Raw genomic sequence first — 24,656 nt, 5'->3', positions numbered from 1 at the left:
AAAGGTTCCAAAAATTACTGTCCAGGCACTGGGAATCGCAGCCGGCGCACAAGCACCCTCCTGGCCCGCTACCGCTGCGATCCGCGTGTGAAAACCAAGATGGCCGTCGGCCGTGCGCGCGAGTCCGTGTCAACACGGAGCAAAACCCTCGGGCTCCGATGCCGTCGGAGCGGAGATGTAAAACTCCGGAGTCGTCCTCGTCGCCAATGTTGTATGCTGTGGGCTTGCCAGGGCCTACACCAGCATTCACACTCAGCCACGCATTCACTCGCCAGGGACCACACGGGGTGTGTGCTGCTCAGGCCCCTAGCTCGAACTGCCGGCCTGACCGTCTTTATTTTTAACGCGCATGCGCGAGCCTCGATGTCACTCGCGCATGCGTAAACAATGCGTAGGCACTACGCAACACCATTGTTATGCAAATTATTATTTTTTGAAATTTGAAAAATCCTACATATTTTTTGTCACAGAATGTTGGCAAGTATGCTAAGATTATACACATATATGCTGAATAAAACGACTTTCATTCTTAGGGCATGATTAATTTGAATTCAACTGTCCAGCTCTTGTTAGGGGTGTGCAGTTTTCGTTTTTCATGGCCAGGAAAAGACAATTTTCTCTTGTGGAGACAAGGGAGGTGGATGAAAGGTATCAGTAGTGGATCCTTCCAGTCACACCCATAAAGTTACAACTGAAACATGTGTTCCTAAAGGTCACCAAAGTCACACAGCTATGAACTCCTCCAAGTTCTTCCTACAGGCCCACTGTCAATCTTGACCAGGGGCCCTTCGCCAAATCCGCCACTGCTTGAGATCAGTTTGATTCGAGAAACGCCTCGAATTCCAAGCGTCTCATATTTGCATTGAGTGCAGCCACAGTAAACAATTGATTCTATTGGTATTAATCGATTTCGCCCGCGTTCTGCCTACATCCAAACACCGAGTATCCCTTTCCAACATGGCCGCCAGCTTACTTTCACCCCGCAGCGTCCGCCCATAGGCCTCTTTCTATGTCTACGCTTCTCGCAGTTCACTGCACGTGCGACTTTCGAGTCTTTACTGTTGCGCATCCCGGACGTGGTTGGAGCGATTTCCAGTTCGGGTGGAAGTCTGACGTGGAATTTCCGTCTCCATCCAGGCAGTCCACGTCACAGTTCCGTGGAGCTGGTGCTGGACTGGCAACATGGCTTTCACCCTGTACGCCCTCATTCAGGCGGCTCTGCTGTGTGTCAACGCCGTCGCCGTGCTGCACGAGGAGCGCTTCCTCAGCAGGAGTGAGTGCGGTTGGGGAGGCCACGGGTAACGGGCGTGTTTCCATTCACGCACTTATGGGTCTAATCTGCATGATTTTTAGTGACTGGGCAAGGGTGACACCGGGTCCGGTGACGACTGCCTCACCGGATGTGTTCTTTGAGTAGATGCGCTCAAGAAAGGTGTGCTACCCAAAGAAGGGTCAGCAGAATGTGCTATGGCGTTTAATGTAACACGGCAAACCTCCATCCTTCCCTCAGACCGATTTATCACCTCTCAAACACCATAACTTCCTAGTTGCCCAAAGTCATGTGACATATTGCGACAGTCCTGTCTTTTAAGCCACCTAAGTGCACTTTGTTTCCGCCACTTGTATGCCGTCGTATAATGGGAAAACTACAAGTCCCAGAATGTCAACATCTGTTGGCTGCGTTCGAAGTGTACCAAAAAAGCATTGGAACTGTGTACCCCCCCCCCCCGCAATAAAGCCCCATACATGGCCCCTGCCATTCTTCCATTCCCGACCAGTGTGTTTTACAAATGTGCTACAAAGATTCGGAGGTATAGTCTAAGGAAGTGCAACTTATACGACCACCATTACTCAGTCCTTGCCCCTTCCCAGTACCTGAAACTACGCATACTACCACGTTTCTAATCACCCACCTTTCACACCTCTTAAGGGACTTGGTTGTTAAAGCCATGCACCCTTTACCTACACACACAGCTGTGCCTCCATCAACTTCATGGTTATCCATGCGTAAATGCAGAAGACCGTTGATTACTGCAGGAGCGGGGCTATGTTGGACTTTGGGTATGATGGTATGGCCAAGTAAGCAGGCCACTGACATTTACACTGGCTAGCCAGAGGCTGGCGATAACTGAACGGAATGTTCCATTAGAACAGATCCAGATTGAAAAAACAAATATAACCATTGGTTGCTGTCCAGCACCTGTTCTCTGCAAAGGGAAACCAAAGATGGCTGATTTACCAAGAAGTAGAGGAACGTCTTACCCTTTAGTTTCTCCCACTTCGACCTCTGGTTGGCTGTTCAACTAGGATTGGTTTTAGATGTCACACTTCACTTGGCAGCTGTTAAATAGGCCGCTCAAGTTCATTCAAACATTACATGTCTGAAATCTTGAAACACTTCTTGTCATGGTCATATGCCCCATGCATAGAATACAAATATTTTCCCATTAAAACTACCAGGTTAAAGGTTCTTGTACCGCGCACTGTTGCCACTTGCGTGGTCTCTTGGTGCTCTGGTGGCTCTGCAATGGGAGAGGCTTGGGGGTTTGTTAGCGTGATTAAGAGGGAGAAGGAACAAGAGAGCCTTGATGTGCTGTTGGCAGCTTCAGTTTGGAGAAACCGGTCACTGAGCGTTGGTGCGTTTTCAGTCGGTAGCTGTCATGTGGTGTTGAGGTCTGGTTGTGTAAGGTTTGGTTTCATGTTGGGTGTTGTGAAACGAGGGTGGCTTGTGGTGCAGTAGTATGGTTGCAATTAATTCAGGGATTGAGGGTGAGTATGCCGAATGGTATGTTTTAGTATAGTATGCCCCCTTCCCCACCAACCCCCTGAAAATCTTTCTGCCAATGTGTAAAATCAAACGGAGCATAGGTATTTGTCTCTTATACTACACACATCTTTATAGAAAGCAATGTTGTTTTTTTTACACACAAACGCACACAAAACTTTACATTGACAACAGAGTGGAGGACATGGGTCCTTGACAATGGGATAAGAGAATGGGATTGCGAGACCAAATGTTGCGGGGGAAGTTGGAAATATAAACCAGGGACAAGGACAGGACAAAATAACATAGGAACGGGATGGCGGACAGAGTGTTAAATTAAGGATGGAGGGTGACAGTGCTGTAGGGTTGTCCTAGACCTATAGGGTAGGGAGATGGGGAAGCAGGGTGATGGAGTAACGTATAGTGCTAGGAAACGGGTTCTTCCGAAAGGAGGAGGGTTTTGAAGTTGGATTTAAATAGTGGTAGACTTGGAGTAGTAGGGAGAGGAAGAGCATTCCAGAGCAGGGGAGTGAGGAGAGGGCTGAAATGAGGGAGCGCAAGGGGCTCTAGTCACAAGGAGGTGAGCCGAGGATGATAACGAGTGAGTTGGTAGAGTAAGGAGTGAGATGCGCAGATAGGTAAGGGGTCAACAAGTTTTTGCTTGACTTTGTTTCGTAGATGGCCAGCTTATTTGGTGACGGGCAAAGGAGGTAGAAGTAAAGCGAGAAAGGTTGAAAAGTGTGCCGTCCGCAAAGTTGAGGACTTTGTCTAGAGCTGAAAAGCATAGTTGGGACTGCCATAGTGGAGGCTGGCAGAGTAGTCTGATCTAGAAAGGACTGAGGAGATTAACCGTTTAGCAGTATTGAATGGAAAAGATGACCGATTTTTCTAATATTGGTTAGGTTGAGTTTGGCTGCAGTGGCAGATTTCGCGATGAAGAGCAGGAAGTTGTTAGATGGGTCCAAGAAGACACCAAAGTGGTTATGAGCAGAGTAATTAAAGTAGTACAGAGAGAGGCGAAAGCCTGTTTGGCTGGGAAGTAGAGAATGCCAGTCTTGTTGGAGTTTTGTATGAGGGAGTGAGACACAATCCAATACTTGATGGTGAAGAGATAGTTGGACATTTTGAAAAACAGTGCTACGTCCATTTATGTGAGGGGAGAGCCACTATATTTAGTATTCTTGGACCTGAGCACCGCGTTTGATAAAGTGGACAGGGCTATGCTCTGGGCGGAGGTCCCTGGGTTGCCCAGAGGATTTGGTTAAGGTATGTTCATGGATTATCTGAAGGACATCAGCCTGTGTCTGATTCGGTGACCAGGGACAGTGCACCGTTTTTTTTTTTTAGACCTTTTTGGGCATTCGCCAGGCATGTGTTGTGGCACTGGTACGGTTTGCCTGCCCTCTACATAAACAGTGTTTATCAGGCATTGGTCAATTCCAACACTGACTATATCAGAGTAGGAGGTGCCCCCCCCTTCCCAGTACTAGGCTATGCAAATTAACAAGGGGGGTCCTGGGAGTCCCTCTGCCAGACATTAGTCCTGGTTGCGAGAGACTTACCCAGAGTCTTTAGCTCACTATCTTTCACAGAGAAGAAATATCCTAAACATATCAGTCTTTGTCCTGCCCTGGGGCAGTCCAGCACCGAAATGCTAGGCAATTCTCCTCTGAACAAGAGTACCAACAGCATCCCCAGACACGTGTTTCGGTCTGGCTGGACTGATATGTTTAGGATATTTCTTCTCTGTGAAAGATAGTGAGCTAAAGACTCTGGGTAAGTCTCTCGCAACCAGGACTAATGTCTGGCAGAGGGACTCCCAGGACCCCCCTTGTTAATTTGCATATGCAAGTAACTTTGGGTCTCTCCCTAAGTTACTAGGGGAATCCAGACTAGGGGAATCTCGCATAAGAGCATAGGTGAGAAGCCCAGATTTAAAGAAAATTGTGGCTTAAATATATCCAGAAATGTATCAGACAATTAAACTCTGTTAACCTCATCTGCCCTTCAACCTATCTGACCCTGTGTGCTGTATAATGGGGAGTCTTCTGCCCTGGGCGTTTCTGCAAATAGAAGGAACGTTGTTTTAACAACTGTAGATGCCATTCATCTGTACTTGCTCCACAATGACCTACCCACAGACTGTTGGGCCCTGACTCGAGCCTGATCTGACTGCCTATGGCTAGGGGCTCGAACAAAAAGCTGGTTTTACAATGTACAACTTGCAGCCTGCCCTTGTTGTCAGTGGCCGGTGGAGGACCTTTTACACTTGTGTTGTTTTGCCCATATTATACAGATCTAAGACGGAAAACACTTTTGCCACTTCTCAGGTCTGCTGGCATGTTTTAGGCTATGCCTGCTTTATGTTATTTGCTCTCGGCTGCCACAATGTCAGTGGCCTGGGATTTGGTGGATATCTGAGAAGGGCCTGGCACCGGAGAACTAAACTTATTTCTCAAATTTTGACCGAACTTTGAAAAATCTAATTAACAATTTGTATGTCTATTGTAGAATTGAAATTTGTATTGTCTTATGTATTTTTATCTTGTGTTTTATGGACAATTTGTTTCCGAATAAACTTATTATTGATTGAAAAACAGTTTGTCGGATAAGGAGGGAAAGCTCTGCGTGTAGTGCGCGAAGAGTTGATAGGAGAAGCCGTAAGATGAGATCAAGGAGATCAGGGCACTAACAGCTTTATAGAATGAAGAGAAGTGGGCCAAGGACAGACCCATGGGTGGAAGCCCAAGGCATAAATTGGATTAAAAAAAAGTGATTAAGTGATTAGCAGAGTTTGCAATACCATTTTTCTTGATTGGCATATTTTGTATTAATAATGTCCCCAGAATGTAATTGCACCCAGACAAAAAATGAGCAACAATGCAGCATTTCTGCTTATTGCTGAAATAAGACATTAGTGAGATGAGTTTTCTGCAAAATGTAAAGGTTGGCTGCATAAATAGGCACGCATAAATAGCTATGATGAAAAGTCTCGGATAACAGTTTTCAGTGAAAGCTCTGTGCAGTGTCCCATACATTGTATGTTTGACCCATTTGCTGGGTAGGGAGAAGTTTAGACATTTCATAAATCAAAACGTTAACTATGTTAAAGCAAAGTCATAGCATGAGACTAGATAAGTAGTATGGTGTTGCAACAGGCATGATACTTGTCAACTTCAAGTGGACAATATGGGCTTTGGCGGGCTTTGAGATCAATTCAATATAGTGTGACTGCCACTTTTGGGGAAGGGTGGGGTCGCTAACTGCCCTCACGCCTGCCCAGATAGACCCAAACACAGAATTTTAGCCCTGAGTGCCCATGAAAGTGGTATTTATCACCATTAGCACTTCGAGCCGTCATCTGAGGTGTGGATACTTTCTTTTTTTTAAGGACCCAGGCTTTGCACAATTTAAGCTTCCCCCTAAAAGGAAAATATACATGTCCCTAACTTTCCAGAACCTGCAAGTGAGCCAGGAGGAGTGCAGGTAAGTGGGCGGGAGTTCCAGGTGTGGCACTCCAGTGAAGAAACGGGCCTGGGGAACCACCACAAAGGACAGGGTGAATGCTGGGCAGTGGCACCGCGGTCTGGCATAAAATTCGGGCAGTTACTGCATATTCCCCTTGCGTTCCCGTCCCCCAGACTGGCCAGCACTCTTCCCCCTCCCCCAGGTGCTAATATATAAGGTTTATAGTGATTTTCTTTTTTCAATAGGTTTTTTTTTCGAAATGGGGGGGTTCCCCCCAACTCCCTCCTTTTTGTATTTTTTTTTTACCCCCTTTTTTTTTTTTTTTTACTTACCGAACCCAAAAAAAACCATAAATTTCTTTTGACATTTGGCTGACCACCAATATATAATGCAACCATAATTGTAGAGCAGAGGAAGCTCTGGAGGGTAACTACAGTGTATGGCATTGCAGCAGACCTATGTGTGTAGAGACTGGATGGAACTATTGATCACTACTTTGCATAAACATCTAGTTGGCTTTGTGTATGGTTGAAGGAATGTAAGAGACTAAGCAGAGTGGATGGCGTAGCAGGCAGAGACCTGAGTGAAAGAGAGAAAATATTGTAATTATGCAGCCATCTAACTTTTAGGATAGCTGGAATAAAGCAACAGGGTGAAAAGATAGGATGAGTTGGGGAACAACTCACGGGTTGAGAGTCCGTTGCATAGATGAATGCAACCAGCAGATCACAGAACCAAGTTTGCCATCAAAAGCATTTGTTCGTGTGAACATTTTCAAGAAAGTGTTCACTTGTCAATAATGCACCATCTACAACAAAAAATAAATATAGTTGACAAAATGAGATACACTGACTGAAACTTGTTTTGCAGGACAATACTGTAATTATGTAAACATAGTATTTTTAGGAATGGAAATGCAGGACTGTCTTGGAAAAGAAGAAGTTAACTCACATACTTGTCTTTGCGAAACAGGTTATAGTTCGCTTAATAAAAGTATCACCCTGATTACTTCTGGTTGCAATTTGTTTTTTAAAGAATGTTTTTTTTAGCTAGCACTCCCACACATGCTTTTGCCACTTTTAAGAGTAGAAATGATCACTTCTTCCTCACCATTAGCCCCTTCGAGCTTGCAGTGAACAGAAAAGTGTGTGAGCCCCAAGAGCAAGAGAGGACTGCAGTGTGAACTGTACTTTCGTTGAACTGGATAATTTAAACAGCTAGCTGTGCTACACAAGTGTCAATTTAATTAGTAAACATACAGAATTGCTATGACACAGATTATTTTATGCCTTGGAAATCCAACCATAATGGGGGTGACTAGGGAGGTAATGCTGTTCCAGCACTCCTGAAAGTGTCTAGGTGCAAGATTTGAACCAAACCAATCAAGGGCCTTCTCCCTGAATATTACTTACTCTAGGACTTTGGAATAGTGTGGTAGAAGAGAAACCGGACAAACGTTTGCAGGACAGTTGGGCTTGAGACCAGGTTTCTGAAGTAGGATGACGGTAGTTGACTTGTAGGATGAGGCCGAAAAAAGCATTATCAAGAGAGGAGTTGAAGATGTGGAGCAACACTGGGAGCCTACGTGCTTCACAATGTGCGAGGACAGTTGGGGCATAGGAAGGGTTAGCCATGAGGTGTAGGCAAGAATCATATCTGGGTTGGTGGGGTGCAAAGTAAGACCTACTAACAGGAGAGGAGGGTAGGGAGTGGTGGAGAAAAGTTAGCTTGAGGATGGAAAAATTAGTAGCGAGGGTACTGCAAATGTTAGAAATTGTAGAGTGCAAAGGCCTGTGCAGAAAGAGTGGAAAAGGAGGTGACCGGGATTAAGAGATGAGAGTTGAGGGATTCTGTAGGTACCTGGGTTTGGAGGCGGGATTCCAGATGGGTGGGTCCAAGTGCAAAGCTTTTTCTGCTTTGTTTTCCGGATGCGGATGAGAGGTGCAATCCAAGGCTGTGGAGGAGAGACTTTAGGAGTGGCCTTGACCTTTTGCTTTATAGGCTCATTATAAATACCTAATAAATGTGGGAAGTGTTAAAGTTATTGAAGGCTTCTTCAGTGGATGGAAAGGTGAGTTCAGCATAGGCGGAGAAAGAATGGTGTAGGTCAGACATGTAGTTCAGGAGTTTGGAGGAACGAAACGTGCAATTAGTTTATTTGTATGATTTATTGTTTTGGTTTGTAAAATCTTTACAAAACATAATGACAAAATGAAATTTACAATAGTTGCTATTTACATAACCATATGTTTTCACAAATTATATAACATTCATATTAAGATCGCATCTCTCCATTCTATAAATTAATATTCTTCTTTAAACTTTACTCAAAATGTTTGCAAGCATTCTTTAAGAAACTCATTACTGCTATTTTTACGGAAAAGGATTTACCATGCTAGCTATTTAACCACAATAATAGGAACCCATTCAGTATTAGAAACGTACTTAATTAAATATTGAATTCTTTGATTCCTTAATGTGGGACATAAAAGAAGAAAATGTGGCAATCGTTTCGATTTCACTCTCATTCTTAGTTTCTTTAATATGCTTTGCGCCTGCCTATTCTTTCTCTAATGGATAAAATGTCATTTGTTAGCATTAAATTTAACCTAAAATTCAAACTACTATTCCTCATGGTTTTACTTGGAAAACGTTTCAAATAAGATTCCACCACCCCTGGTTCTTTTTGGGAAGACACCACCTGTTCATACAGGCAGAAACCCACAACATCATTTATAGTAATACCCCAATCTTGACATTTAATCTTTTTGATCAATGGATCACTTGATGTTCCCATCTTAAACAAAATCATCAGTCCTCCATTTCACGCCTTCAAAAATCCGCCTTTGAATTTTTTGCCCAACAAATGATAAATATTGCACTCTGTATTCACATAGCATTTTCTCAAACTAATCAATCTCTTCCATATGACAATACTTTGTAACAACTGGAGTCCTAATTTGTATCATTAAAACTGCGTATGGGACATACTTGGTTATAAAACTAAATGCATATGGGACACACTTGGGTATAAAACTAAAATTGAATGCCAGATCATGGTTTCAAAGTGTTTCAGCTTCTAAAGTATCCATATATCGGGGAAAAAACAGCCCATAGCATAGTCTTGGATTTACCTTCATTGTATAAAATTTGATACATGGTAAAGTAGAAAATTTCCCATATTTGTACAGCTTAATTTGTTTAACCAATTTCAATGACTTTTCCTTGTTTCTATAGAAATATTTTGTCGGACTGGCAATTTTGGGGAATCCTACATTATAAAATATTTGTTTGCACTTGCAGTTTGGTACGATCCAACAACCAAGTGAACTAACTGATTTTCTTCTTCTCTTTCCCCCCCTCCCGCGCTCCCCCCAAGACCCCCTTGTCAGTTTTAATGTAACCGTTTTAGCTGGGTTAATTGTCAGTTTATGTAATATCATGAACTGCCTGTCTTTGCAGACCTATCGGAGTATGATCACAAAGTACACAATCCGCATAGGCTGCCCATACAGTATTTAGACTGCCAATTTTAGGCGGGGCAAATGATGCTTCCAGTAAAAACTTGCCAACATCTACAACATAGAGATTAAATAAGTAAGGTGCAAGGATGCATCTTTGTCTCAGTCCATTTCTAGTAATAATGCGTCTTGTTAATAGGATATCTGAGCTGAATTTGAATCTCTATGCAAATGTATCACAATACTTAGTAGGCCCCTTGCATACCATCTAGTTTCCTCCACATGTCTGTTGACCAGGTCAAAAGCCATGGTTAGTTCCATGGCCGCAACATACACAGGGGGGGGACTGTTATGCCACGCTTGTCTCTGCAAACAGCTTAATAAAAGGCCCCCACTGTCTGTTCCCATTTGTCTCCTAAACCCCATTTGTCTGTAGTCCAGATTTTTCATACACCGATCACCAATGTGTTTCAGGACAATAGCTGCAAATATCTTTGAGTATATGTCATAATAGCTATGGGTCTATAATTCAATGGTGATTTTCTTGTTCCTTTTTAAAATATTGGCATTCTGTATGAGGTTTTCCAGGATGAGGGGGACCGTAGCCAAAGTGTCAGTACAAGGTATTGTAAGAGGATTCAATTCAACACTACAGCTAAGTCAATGCCTAGTCTGGGATACTGAATGGAAACCCTTATGGATATATCTTTACGTCCAGTTCATGCGTTCTGGATGACTACCCCTATATAACACCCCTCTCTTGGAATCCACCTGACCCCACTGAGCCACGAAGTAGTTCTGTTTTGCAAGTTTAAACGGTTTATTTGATAATTTAAACCATGTATATGTATGTATATATATATATATATATATATATATCACACTTTATAATAAATTAATAATTGAATCTCACACTTAATCTGAGCAGTAATCAATAATGGATAGTCCGGCACTAGCCCACTTCTTTATAATCAATGATGAGTGGTTATAGGATGGATACGATAGCAACAATACTTTTATGGTTTCAAATGGATGCAATGTGGAATGAAATGCAGTACAGAAATTAACTTGATAGGATTTCAGAAAAAGACAATGTAATCACTTTCTTGGACAATTCACCCCCCCTTTTATGCACTGTAAGGAGATGAAGATGAGACAGTTCTTAGGAATGCAATCAAATAGAATTCAGTTAAATTCCCCCCCAGCAGCTTATACAACAGATAGGAGTTTTGAAACACAGGCAAAATGCTTTGACTATGGTGACAATGCAGTGGGAAATATGCTGAAAATAGTTTTAATTCCCTTTAGGAGGTTCAGGGTGAGTGAAATATACTTGGGATGAGTTCAGGCTCACTTTAGCAAGGATCTAGGAGTAACTAGCAGGTTAAACGATTTTTTGGCAAAGGAAAGCAATGAAGCTGCTGTTTTCACACGTGGCTGGATTTTTAACCAAATCGCAAATCGCGGTAAAATTCGCGAGTGCGAGAATCGTGATTACTCAGAAAGTATAAGGAAGTCGGTTCAGGTTCAGGTTCAGGTGACAGCTTTGCAAATGACAGTTGACAACTAGGAGGCAGTTCTACTTAGATTAAAATAGTTTGGATTATATTATTTTAACTAAGAGATTGGTTCTGCTAGGTATTCACAATATATTTAGAAATGGGCCTCGCCACGGATCTGGTCAACAGGTTTTGGACTGGACTCCGGTTCAGCTCTCTGGTTCTGCGAACAGCGGTCTGGGTCAGCTCTGCTCTGCTGGTCTAGCCTCTCTGGATTCTGGATACTGCTCTGCTTTATAAGTACTGCTACAGGTTCTGGAGATTGATGGATTGGAAGTCTGGATCTCTGGATGTTTTATGATCCGGCAGCATGCTCCGCAGCAAATGGAATTGAATGTCCCTATCTGTCCTGACTGTCTGCTTTTATGTGTTTTGAAAGTGGGTGGAGAGGCTAGCTTTCTAGGCCCTACCCCTCTCCACTTGTCATTGGCCACTTCCTCCTCTTCCCCTTGATTGGGGGAATGAAATGAAGTGTCATCATGATGAGGTCTGTTTATGATACAGAGAACCCTCCCCTGTCAACTTTACACACAATCTATATCTGATCCTAATAGACATATTTCATAGATAGACAGTTGTTTGGCATTGCATATACGCATCATGCATTTACTGATGGTATCCCCTGTTCCAATTCTGTCGTTTCTAGGAGCTTGGGTTCAAGAATGGCAACATATTTCACTTTTTGGTCGGGTTACCAATATTGGATTTGTCCCCGGGTTTACACAAATGTTCGCAAAGCATGTGGGCATTAGGTGGTGGAGTGTCAGATTTTTAACATACATACAATTTGAGTAATATCCTCTTTTCCGCTAAAAACCCGCCTGAACATACCACAGGGTCCTAACACGTCTTCAAATGTGAACAGAAAAATCACAAGAATAATGATATCCCTTATAAAATTTTCACAAGTCCGCTCTATGAATGATCCATCTTTTTAGATTTATGTTCTGGCCCCAAAGGGGTGTGGTTTCCCCCAGAACAAGGTTGAATTTCTGGTTTTTCCAGTTCTGCCAAGCCAGCTTGCTCTCACAGGCAGTGCTCCTCCCCTTTTCTTCCAGGAGGAAGCCACTTTTACGACCCCCATAATAAAACATTTGCCTGAGTCAGGACAGGGCTTTGTTCAAATTCCTGCAGAGCCCAGGTAATTCAATCAGAGAAGTGTCATATCCCTTTTGGTGGGAACAGCAAAAGGCAGCTAGGCCTGGGAACACAGCTGTTGTGCAAGTCTCAACTCCTGTCGGGGGGTAGCTGGTGGGCAGAATTCAGTTTCATTAAGCCAGGTTTCAGATAAAATGTCACTTTTTGTTCCCCAGTTTAAGTCGAGACAATTTTTACATATGCAGCTAGAATGCTGATTCTAAGTTCAAAACTATGACATTTCAACAGTGACAAACTATGTGCCACTCAAAAGTAGGTCACTCAGTTAATTTAAACATTTTCGATTTTTGGTAGTTTTAAATCCAGTTTCAGTTAGGCTGCTGCAGACCTGCAGAGCTCAGCCAGTCTTGTTATGAACATTCAAGTCACTTCAGAATATAACTTTACATTGTATCCACCTCTCAGTAAGTCTTTCTTTGGCCTGCTTTGGGTTCATTTATTCAGTTTTACACAAAGGTCTGGTGGTTTTAAAACGCCGGCTTTCTGATAGTGGTGAGTACTGGTAATGCAACCATTTTTGGGATTTAATAAAATGAATTCCCCGCAGTTCTAGGTTGCTTTTGGCAATCAGCATTGCCATTCCCAATGGTTTCAGGCTACTGTGTGGGTAGTCCAATGGTGGTTTTAGGCAGTGCCCTTCTGTGCCCATAACATCGGCAAAAATGGGTGGCAGCCTATTCTTCATGCATTTCCCTGGGCATTTTCTGGGAAGCTCTGGCTATCATGATGTTTTCAATGCCAGTACTGCAGTTTTTGTGGTAGGGCTCGGATGCATGGGTAAAAACATCCCACAAGCCCCCCTCTTGCGATGGCCATTCTGTTTCACTGATAGAACTCGCAAGATCTGGGATGTTTCCTCATCTTCTTCCAATAGATGGCACAGTTCAGCATCTTTTTCTCCATCCGGTCGGATCGATCGGTTCTCCTCGCCGGTCCTGATGGGAAGATTGGGCGGTACCCCGGGCCCCTGGCGTCTCTGCTCCCGGTCTCCGGATCGTCCTCCCTGGCCAGTCTCAAGGTTTTCTTTCTCCTAGGACGACAAAGGAAGAGCGGCAATACCTATTCATAGACATTTTTCCCCCACCATTGATATAGTGGGGTGGCATATAAATTTATAGTCAAAACATATGAACATGCACATTTCTTTTTGCATTCAAAAACGAAAACACCCACATTGAGAAACTCAGAATTCGATAGGCGATATGTAGGATATTTTAAGTTAGAACTGAATTAATCTGAGACAGTACCCTCTAGGATTCCAGAGGATTCCTCCAGTTGTTGCAGAGTGTGCCTGGGATGGCAACACTTTAGCTGATTTATATGTACCTACTTGTCTTCCCCCCTCTGCCAAACCGCCTTTGGGGATGCGGATCTTGTAGGCCACAGGGGAGATCTTGTCTATAATCTCATAGGATCCCTTCCATGTAGGCAAAAATGTTCGCTGCTTGGCCTGGTTCCTTTGGAAATTGTATAGATAGACCCGGTCCCCCACCTGATATTCCTTCCTGGAAGTTTTCAGGTCATAGTGGGTCTTCATACTCTCAGCTGATCTTTCTAGATTCCGCTGAGCATAGGCAAAAGCATGCTGAAGGTGTTTCCTTAAATTCTCCACATACTCATGAGTTGTGGAGGCATTTATCAACGTTTGCTCTTGGGTTCTGTAGAGCAAATGCTGAGGAAGCACCATCTTGCGTCCAGTCATCAACTCAAATGGTGACATTTTGGTTGCAGATGAAGGGGTAGATCTGATGGCCATTAGGGCCAGAGGTAATCGGATATCCCAACTTGGCCCAGAATCTGCCACAAACATTTTTAAGATGCTCACAATGGTTCGGTTATATCTCTCTACTGCCCCAGAAGAAGCTGGCCGGTAAGCAATATGCAACTTCCTTTTGACCCCCAGTATCTCCCACATCTTTGTCATCACTTCACTGGTGAAGTGGCTACCTCTGTCTGACTCAATCCTTTGAGGTAGACCAAAACGGGAAAATATGTGGTTAATCATCAAGGCAGCTGCCGTTTCTGCCTTGCAGTTTGGGGCTGGGAGACATTCCACCCACTTGGTAAACAAGCATGTCACAGTCAACATGTACTTATTCGCCCTAGCAGAGCGAATCACGGGGACTACAAAGTCGATTTGCAAATCTGACCATGGCAGTGTAATCCCCCTCTTTTGGAGGGGTGCACGGTGCGTGAGGGATGATGGCTGAAATTGTGCACACACAAGACACCCCTTCAAGTATTGGTCAAGGTCCTGCCCCATGTGTGGCCAGTATGCAACCTCTCCTAAGATTTCCAGTGTTGTGTGAAACCCCCTATGACCGGCGGTGGCCGCATCATGGGCGTGACTTAACATCAGGCTTCGGAATGAGGTAGGAACCACCCACTGATCGTGGCCAGCTTTGGATTTCCTTACCAACAAACCGTCTTGGATTCGGAACATTTTTGGACATTTCATCAACACTCTTAGGTCCTCTTTCCCAATGTAATCGGTATCCGTCAGGGGAAAGTTCTCACGGTCCTCAAGGTGTTGGTAAAACTTACCAATAATTGGATCCCCCTTCTGAGCGGTAATCAAATCAGCATCAGGGGTCTCCTTACTCCATTGTGCAATTGAAAGATCATTGTGAGCATTTGTCTGGGACCTAGTGATAGCAGTGACCTGGATTTCCCCCAACAGGGACTCAATCTCAATTAGATCCCCTTGGATGGCCCCGGTTTTGGCCAGCTGATCAGCTAAGTCATTTCCAGTTTTGTCTGGTCCCTCTACTTTGGAATGACCCTTGATCTTTTTCCAATAGATGATCATCTCATTCGAGGTGACCAGATCGTCAATGTTTTGGATCAACTTCCCATGTTTCAAGGGTTTGTTGTTAGCATATAACATGCCTCTGGTTTTCCAATTAACCAGGTGCTCCACGAACCCGTTCCGTACATAATCCGAATCTGTGATTATGACCAGTTCGTGGAGTTGATGCTGGACAGCAGTGAGGATGGCCTGATGCACAGCCATCAATTCTGCCACCTGACTACTTCGGGGACCAATTTTGTATCCAGCGGAGGGTTCTGGGAACTTCTTCACCCATGCATTCCCTACGCCAGCCACCAGTTCTTTCTCCCCGTCGTTGTCAACATGGTACGACCATCCATCCACATAGACAGTGGGCATTCCCTCACACTTGTCCTCTTCAAAGACTTTGTGTGGGGAATTAAGGTATGCCTCTGTGTTGTCCTTGATTTTTAGACTTTCGTCCACGAGACAGTTTTCTCTGGCACAATCGTGCAAGTCAGCCAGACCTTGCGCGAGGGGACTCTTCTTGTTTTGGCCATATCTGACCTCCACAGGAAAGCCTTGCATTGACAGAATCCAGGAAGTAATTCGGGAATTACTCACATTTCCGGCCCGGATTCTGTCACTTTGGAGATATGGCAGAGGCTGGTGTGGAGTCTCCACTATGATGTGTTCCCCATGGATAAACGGGCGGTAATTCTTCAATGCCCACACCGTTGCCAGGAGTGCCTTCTCACAATCGTTGAATTTTTCCTCCACAGAGGATAAAGTTTTGCTCGCATAGGAGATTACTTTATTGACCTTGTCATGCTTTTGGTATAATACTGCTGTCAAGCACGTATTAGAGAACCCCGTCTCCAGGAAGAACTCCTTGTTCCTGACAGGGTAAGCTAGGCAAGGCGCTTGTGAGAGGCTTCTTTTGAGTTGTTTTACCGCCTTGGCTTGTTCTGGACCCCATTCCCACTTGACTCCCCCCCCCCCTTCAGGAGATGAATCAGGGGTCTGGTGATTTCTGCGTAGCCCTCAATGAACTTTCTGCTGTAATTAGTCAGTCCAAGGAGGCTCCTTAGTTCCCGCAGAGTTGTGGGGTCTTTCAGTTTTTGGAGTGCTTCCACCTTCTTTTCCTGGGGACAGAGACCCTGAGGAGTAATCTCATGCCCCAAGAAATTAACACGGGTTCTACACCACTGTGCTTTCTGAAAGGAAAGTTTTGCTCCGGCGGCCCTCAACTGCGTCAGAACATAACGGATCTCCGCTATGTGTTCCTCCACAGATGAACTTTTGATGAGGACATCATCTACATAAACCAGGTTACCCCTTGCACCCAGGTCGGGCATGGCCTTGTGTAGGAAAATGTTGAATTCATTGCCGGAGTTGGGGTATCCGAAGGGAGTCCGGGTCCATGTGTACTGCTGGCCCCCAAAGGTAAAAGCCAGCTTGTATTGGTCCTCCCTACTGACAGGCACAGTCCAGAATCCATTGGTCAGGTCTATTGCAGTGAATACCTGTGACCCCTGGATCTGGGCCAGCCCCTGGTCAATGTAGGGAATAGGCCATCGGGAAGTATGGACCCGTTTGTTGAGCTCCCTAAGGTCAGCGCAGAGTCTCCACTGGCCGTTTGGCTTTAATATTCCCAGCACCGGATTATTGAAGGTGCTGTGGACGGGACGGATTATTCCCCTGGACTCAAGGTTCTTAATTATTTCAGTAAGGGACTCCATTGATGCGAGAGGCAAGCGATATTGCTTCACAAACACTGGAGTCATGCCAGGGTCCGTGGGGATTGTTGTTGTGTGGATGTCGGTGCGGCCACAGTCATGAGTCTACCGCAAAGAGATCTTGGAAATCCAAGAAAACTTGTTTCAACTTTTGCTTTTGTTCCAGGGTCACACAGGCATCAGCTAGGTTGACTCTCTTCCACCATCTGCCTGAAGCCTGGAAAGACTTCTGGTTTGGCTATCTCAGCGGCCTCCTCCAGCTGGGTGGAGAAGTCCCTGGTCAGAGTGCTGATTTGGACTGGAGGCTTCAGGTGGGAAAGGCAACCCTCATGGACTTGGAAAATCACCTCATCCCTCCTGAAGTCACAATTCCCACCTTCCTTACCATAAGGGCAGGAAGTGTACACCAGGGAGTTCCCCCCCCATGCCGGGTAAAAATCCTGTCTGGTGTTGTATTGTCATCACTATCACTGTCAAAACAGTCCTTGGGGATTGGTCTTAACAGTTCATTTCCTAAATCGATGGAAAAAATGTCGGTCATCAACCGCCATTCCAATAATGGTGCCTGCGGCTAGAGTAATACTCTTTAAGTCGCTGTTATCCACCTCTATTAGAATGGTGTCATGTTCTATATTGACTAATGGAGTTGGGTTTACCCCCAATCCTTGCAGTTGGAGAGAAGCATTTAGATGTATGTAAGCATCAGGGTTTTTCAAATGTTGTCCTCTTAACTTTCACTTCCAGGGAGAATTGTCAGGTCCTTTCTGGGATGGTGACTTCCTCTTTAATCTGAATTTCAACTGCATAAGGTAGCAATTGAGCTGACCTAAATGCTTTTTCTGGATCATCAAAGCCCATGGGATTATCTGCTAATCGGTACCAAGCTTTGAAGTTTATTAGGTCCAAACTAATGGCAAAGCGATTGAGAATGTCACTGCCTAAGTAAAAAGCGGCAGTGACGTCTCGCACGACCCAACAATTCTGGACTATGCTCTGGTTGCCAATGGAGATTTTGAGCATACACCTGCTTGGCAGGAGATGTTTGGAATTGGGTGCTTCCAGGTCCATTTCCCATTTGTCTATCAGTTTGAATGTGGGAATGGCTGGATCTTTTGGGAGTTGGCGGAACATGGCTTCGCTGATGAAGCTCTTACCGTTGTTCACACACACTCAAGCGAGAACAGAGTCCTTCCCATCATTTAACTGAACAGGGATGAACAACTGCTCTCAAATTTGCTGAATATCAGCTAGGCTCTGAGCTGATTTCACATCTTTCTGGACTATAGGAGTGGGAGTTTCTGATTGTGGATTAGTAAAGAATTTCAGGGTGTTTCCTTCCAGTGTGGAATACCAACTTAAACTGGAAGGAAGGTTGATTTTCAGAAATAGAGAGGACCCCCCCCATCACCAGTCCGTTGTCCTACTGCTATTACTGTCACGTCGGGAGTTTGGTTGTTCTGGAAGTGAAATCCTACTTGGTCAGATTTTTGTTCAACCATGTGGCAGGTGCCGTTTAAGCTAACATGGTTGACACTCTGTTTTAATTTTATTGGTCGGCTAGTCTGGGTCCAGAGGACCTTGTTTACACAATCTATTAGGGGTGACAACCTTCTCAGGAGGTCATTCCCTAGTAAACAAGGGGTGCCTCTGGAGTCACTACTATGACCGGGTGTTTCACCTTGTGTCGCCCAATTTTAATGTCCAAGTCTGCAGTCCCCTCAACGGGAATTTCCTTCCCGTCAAAGTTCTGCAGTTGTCCAGGAGGAGAGGTGAAAGGAATTCGGTAATTCTCCCCCCCTTCCTGCATTTAGTTCCTCAAAGGCCCTTTTGGACAGAAGGGTAGCTTGGGATCCAGTGTCCACCAGTGCCAAAATTGTACCCTGCCCCTGTACTTGTACCGGGGCATAGTATCTTCCCCCCTCCTCCTCAAGGGGGCACAGATAATGCACATTTTTGGACAACTGGTGGGCTAACTTTCTGGTTTCGGACATTGCTAGAGAAGAGATTTGGGCAGAATTCTGTGGAGAGCCTTGGGAATCTGAAAGAAAAAGTTGGCAACTGGAGATCCGAGCCATTGTGGGTTCCCCTGGTTCCGGTTCTGGGCCGCCTCCCCCTTCTTGGAGGCAGTCACCAGGATGGGTTTGAACCAGGGGATTTCGGTATTGTGGGTTCTGGGATGAGATGATGGGTGACGGTAGCTCAGTCTCCATATCTCCCCAGTCTGAATTGACATCCCTTGGAACCCATTTTTCCTTGGGAGGAGTTCCCCCCATCTCTGAAGGAGAAGGTCCTTTCCCCAGGATCCTCTGAGGATCCCTCTCCCTCAAATTGGAAGACCTGTACCTCCTCCACAAAGTGGGTCTGTTTGGGTCCTTTGTTTCTCCTACCCCCCCCTCTGCTCCTTGGGAGGCGGGCTTTCAGGGGCAGGAGATTTTGTTTCCGGTTCCTGGTTTTCCAGGGGCTTTTTACAAGTTGGGAAGGAAGCTTCCTCCAAGGCTTTACACCCCCCTTCCGCCTCCTCCCTAGGAACCGGTGTGTTATCGGGGTGCTGCCCCCGTCATTGTTCTGGAGGACCAGGTCCAGAGTTTGTGGCATTCTGCGGTGGCATGCTCATCTGAGGGTTCTGTTGAGCCCTCAGTATGTGACCCAGATCCCGTGCCATATTTTGGACCTGGCGCTCTACTGGGAAACCCGCTCAGGCTGATACGGGGCTCTATTTTCTCCCCTGGGCTGATCCCGGGAAGGGTAGCTATCCCTTCTCTGGTAAGATCCCCGATTGGGAAGATTTGGGTACCCCTCCACCCTTGGCCTCCCCTCTCCCGGATTAGGTTGTCTGGGCTCAGGGAATTGGGGAAAGAAGGATGGATCATTTTGGGGTTGGAAGTTGGGTGGATACCTGGGGAAAAAGTTCTGCCCAGGATTTGGAGAATTTCTGCCCTCCGGTGGGAAGTTAGGAGGGAAGTTCCCTGGGTTAGGTGCTTGGCTGGATCCCCCCCCCCCTTGGGCTGGAGGAGTCCACACATAACCCAGGATGGGTCGATTTCGACTTACATAATCAGGAGAGCGAGGGACCCCATTTGTGGGGCTGCCTCCTTGGCTCTCTGTCTGTGACTGGCCCGAGGACCTTCTGGGCCTAGCATTATTAGGTGCAGGTAGGTTTTTAGGCCCCCCCATCTCCAACTCCAAAACATGGGCAACCTTTACCTCTGCCACCTTGGCAGCAGCAGGGGTGCTGTTGGTTTTGGGGTTTTTGGGCTGGTTTTTGTTTTCCACCGGTTTCTGCACCTCGTAGATGCGGGTGGCTTGTTCAATGACCCATTCTAAAGATCTTTTCTCATGAAAATCTCTCACGAGCTGGGTCATTATGTATTTGGGCAAGGCATGGAAAAAAGTATTAACAAATTCTCTGCTGTCTGTGCGCACCCTTCTAGTGGTCTGCGCAAAGGCACGTTTCAGTTCTTGCACGAATTCTTGTGGGGCCTGATCCTCCCCACATTGCAAATTGTAGGCTGCCTTGCGAGCCTCTTGAGGATTTCTGTGAACAGAAAAATGTTTTAAGATGGCTGCCTTATAGGTGGACCATCTTAAATGATTTTGGTCCTCCAGCCCCGCAAAGAAACTGGAGTATTCTGGTGAGAAGGTCCACTTTACATATTGGATACAGCTTTGGCTGTCCTTCAAATGAAAAGTCTCCATCATTTGCTCATAGAGCTCCAAGTGTTCCCAAACAGAGTACTTGGCGTTCTTATGATAAGGCGTGATGACACTCCTGATTGCCTTAATCTGTTTCAATGGGTCCTTAAGCAAAGCCCTTTTTGCCTTATTGGCCTTTTTGGTTCGGGTAACCCTGGTCCATTCATCCTCTGACTCAGAGGCACTGCTCCCAGAGGTTCCTGTCTGCTCTTCCAGGTTTTCCCGGATTCTGTGAGCCTGGGAGTGGCTGGCAGAATGTGGGGACCTGGTCTCCTGTGTCCTGCGCCGTTCAGAGGAGTCTTCAGATTCCTCCTTGCTGCCAGGATTTGATGGGTACCCCCCCCACTGACCTAACTGGGCAGAAGTTTTCAGGATGCCCTTAATGGGCCTATTCTCCTGGGGTTCCCCACTAAATTGCACTGTGCTTGGGTGCCCATACCCGGATGCCCGCCCATCCATTCCTGGGAGGTACTGGCCTATGAGCCCCATGCTTCTGGCTGGATAGTAATCTGCCATCCCTGTGGCCCGGTGCTCGTGTGCGCCAGGGGACAGGGGGGTGGCAGAGTCCAGGGACTGAGAGAGATAAAGGCCTCTGGTACTAGGGCTCCTGAGGTTATGCTCAGGAGTTTCCCTTTCCCAGCGAACCTGGTCTCTATCCGCCCCTGCTCCCTGTTGCAATGCAAGAGCCTGCGCTTTCAGTTCCTCAGTTAAGGCCTTACTAGACTCTTATCAGTCGCTCCTGCATCGCTACCTGTTGTTGGAGCCTCTCATTGTGCTGACAGAGAGCCTCATTTTCTCTCTGTGCCTCCTGATTGGTCCTGGAGTACTGGGCCAGTCTTTTCTGCAGGAGGGTTACCTCCTGAGCTGTGTCCCTATTGGCCTGCTCCTGTCTTGCCAGAGCCTCCTCCACCCTCCTGGTGTGCTCTAGCAAGTCCTGGTGTTCTTTTTGGAGGTCACCCAGCCCCTGGTGGGCCAGGTGATTTTTTTCCATTTTTCTCCTTAAGTGGCAGACTTCCTGGCCTAAGGTGTCCCTTTCCTGACCAAGAGCTTGAATTTGTGACGCCAGGTCGTCCCTTTGCCTTTGGAAGGCACCAGCTTTCTGGCGCTCCTGATCAAACTCTGCCTGGGTATCCAGGTCTTTCAGGATCAGTTTATTGCTCTCCTCTTTCTCTCTGTCTAGTTGGATTTGCAGGGTGGCTACCTGCTCTGTGAATGCCCTGTTGAAATTGATCTGTTGCTCCAGCTTTTTCTGGCTCTGCAGTAGGGAGTCCAAACTGTCTTGGTGTTCCTTCTGCAAAGCCAGAATTCTTGTATCCTGGTCTGTATTTTCCTGTTGCAGTATATCCATGTCCTCTTTATTTTAATGATATACTGCCTACTGTCATTTTCTGACTCCTGGCTCCCCTGCAGCCTCTGCTCAGAAGAGACCAGGTCAGATTGGACCTTCTCTAACGCCATCTGTCGCTTGTTCGCCAGATCTTGGCTTTCCGTACATTTATCCTGCATGTCTCCCATATATAGGTACAGGTATGCCGCTATCCTAACCATCTTGTCTTGTTCATCCTTAGCTTTAGGAGCCATGTATAGTTCACTCAGGGCCACATGTAGGGGACCCTGATCTCCCCATATATCTGACCCTGTTTCAGTGACCTGTTGCGTGATGGCCTGCAACCAGACCATGTGGTCCTGGTGAGTCCACTCACCTCTCATTAATAACTTATGTAAGAAGTGCTCTCTGGCTATTTTCATGTCTACTAAGGTCGTCATTCTAGAGATTGGTCTCTGTCCTGACTTACAGAAATTAGTATTTTATTTTTGCAAAACAGACCTTTTTCTTAGAGCGTTCCTTTGAGGAGTGCTTTACAGCGTAACACAGCGTGGTGATCCGACCGGATATGTGTATCTGGTCAGCTGGCACACTGTATTAATCTGCACAGGTGATAGATCTAACCCAAACGTCCGGCCCGAGCCCCCAATTTGTAAGAGGATTCAGTTCAACACTACAGCTAAGTCAATGCCTAGTCTGGGATACTGAATGGAAACCCTTATGGATATATCTTTACGTCCAGTTCATGCATTCTGGATGACTACCCCTATATATCACCCCTCTCTTGGAATCCCCCCGACCCACGAAGTAGTTCTGTTTTGCAAGTTTAAACGGTTTATTTGATAATTTAAACCATATATATATATATATATATATATATATATATATATATATATATATATATATATATATATGGTTTAAATTATCACACTTTATAATAAATTAATAATTGAATCTCACACTAAATCTGAGCAGTAATCCATAATGGATAGTCCGGCACTAGCCCACTTCTTTATAATCAATGATGAGTGGTTATAGGATGGATACGATAGCAACAATACTTTTATGGTTTCAAATGGATGCAATGTGGAATGAAATGCAGTACAGAAATTAACTTGATAGGATTTCAGCAAAAGACAATGTAATCACTTTCTTGGACAATTCACCCTCCCCCCCCTTTTATGCACTGTAAGGAGATGAAGATGACACAGTTCTTAGGAATGCAATCAAATAGAATTCAGTTCAATTCCCCCCCAGCAGCTTATACAACAGATAGGAGTTTAGAAAAACAGGCAAAATGCTTTGAATATGGTGACAATGCAGTGAGAAATATGCTGAAAATGGTTTTAATTCCCTTTAGGAGGTTCAGGGTGAGTGAAATATACTTGGGATGAGTTCAGGCTCACTTTAGCAAGGATCTAGGAGTAACTAGCAGGTTAAACGATTTTTTTGGCAAAGGAAAGCAATGAAGCTGCTGTTTTCACATGTGGCTGGATTTTTAACCAAATCGCAAATCGCGGTAAAATTCGCAAGTGCGAGAATCGTGATTACGGAGAAAGTATAAGGAAGTCGGTTCTAGGCTTGTTGAAAAGGTGAGATTCTAAGCTTTCAGAGGAAAGTTAAACCAAGTTCCTAGCCCAAACGGTTCCAGAGATACAAACGATTAAATAAAGGTAGTTTTTTGGATTTTAAACTTTAAAAGTTCAAAGCGACAGGTTACAGCTTGCAGATAGAAAATGACAGGTGACAACTAGGAGGCAGTTCTACTTAGATTAAAATAGTTTGGATTATATTATTTTAACTAAAAGATTGGTTCTGCTAGGTACTCGCAATATATTTAGAAATGGGCCTCGCCACGGATCTGGTCAACAGGTTTTGGACTGGACTCCGGTTCAGCTCTCTGGTTCTGCGAACAGCGGTCTGGGTCAGCTCTGCTCTGCTGGTCTAGCCTCTCTGGATTCTGGATACTGCTCTGCTTTCGAAGTACTGCTACAGGTTCTGGAGATTGATGGATTTGAAGTCTGGATCCCTGGATGTTGTATGATCCGGCAGCATGCTCCGCAGCAAATGGAATTGAATGTCCCTATCTGTCCTGACTGTCTGCTTTTATGTGTTTTGAAAGTGGGTGGAGAGGCTAGCTTTCTAGGCCCTACCCCTCTCCACTTGTCATTGGCCACTTCCTCCTCTTCCCCTTGATTGGGGGAATGAAATGAAGTGTCATCATGATGAGGTCTGTTTATGATACAGAGAACGCACCCTTGTCAACTTTACACACAATCTATATCTGATCCTAATAGACATATTTCATAGATAGACAGTTGTTTGGCAATTCATACACGCATCATGCATTTACTGATGGTAGCCCCTGTTCCAATTCTGTCGTTTCTAGGAGCTTGGGTTCACAAATGGCAACATATTTCACTTTTTGGTCGGGTTACCAATATTGGATTTGTCCCCGCATTTACACAAATGTTCACAAAGCATGTGGGCATTAGGTGGTGGAGTGTCAGATTTGTAACATACATACATTTTGAGTAATATCCTCTTTTCCGCTAAAAACCCGCCTGAACATACCACCGGGTCCTAACACGTCTTCAAATGTGCACAGAAAAATAACAAGAATAATGATATCCCTTATAAAATGTTCACAAGTCCGCTCTATGAATGATCCATCTTTTTAGATTTATGTTCTGGCCCCAAAGGGGTGTGGTTCCCCC

General features: G+C 45.2%; 1 protein-coding gene across 1 annotated transcript in view; it reads left to right on the top strand.

Annotated features, from left to right (window-relative positions):
• Window positions 1-1,001: 1,001 nt before the first annotated feature.
• IER3IP1 (immediate early response 3 interacting protein 1) overlaps window positions 1,002-24,656 on the top strand; it is a 95,733-nt gene continuing 72,078 nt past the window's right edge. The window contains exon 1 of the mRNA XM_069626936.1: window positions 1,002-1,273. Within this exon, the coding sequence (XP_069483037.1) occupies window positions 1,183-1,273 (91 nt within the window). The 5' untranslated portion in view covers window positions 1,002-1,182. The remainder of the gene's footprint in view (window positions 1,274-24,656) is intronic.

Source organism: Ambystoma mexicanum, chromosome 6p (genome assembly GCF_040938575.1).
Source record: "Ambystoma mexicanum isolate Mex_15411 chromosome 6p, UKY_AmexF1_1, whole genome shotgun sequence".
NCBI classification, from domain to species: Eukaryota; Metazoa; Chordata; class Amphibia; order Caudata; family Ambystomatidae; genus Ambystoma; species Ambystoma mexicanum.
Note: the sequence above shows the minus strand (reverse complement) of the source record. Positions and strands in the feature narration are given on the sequence as shown.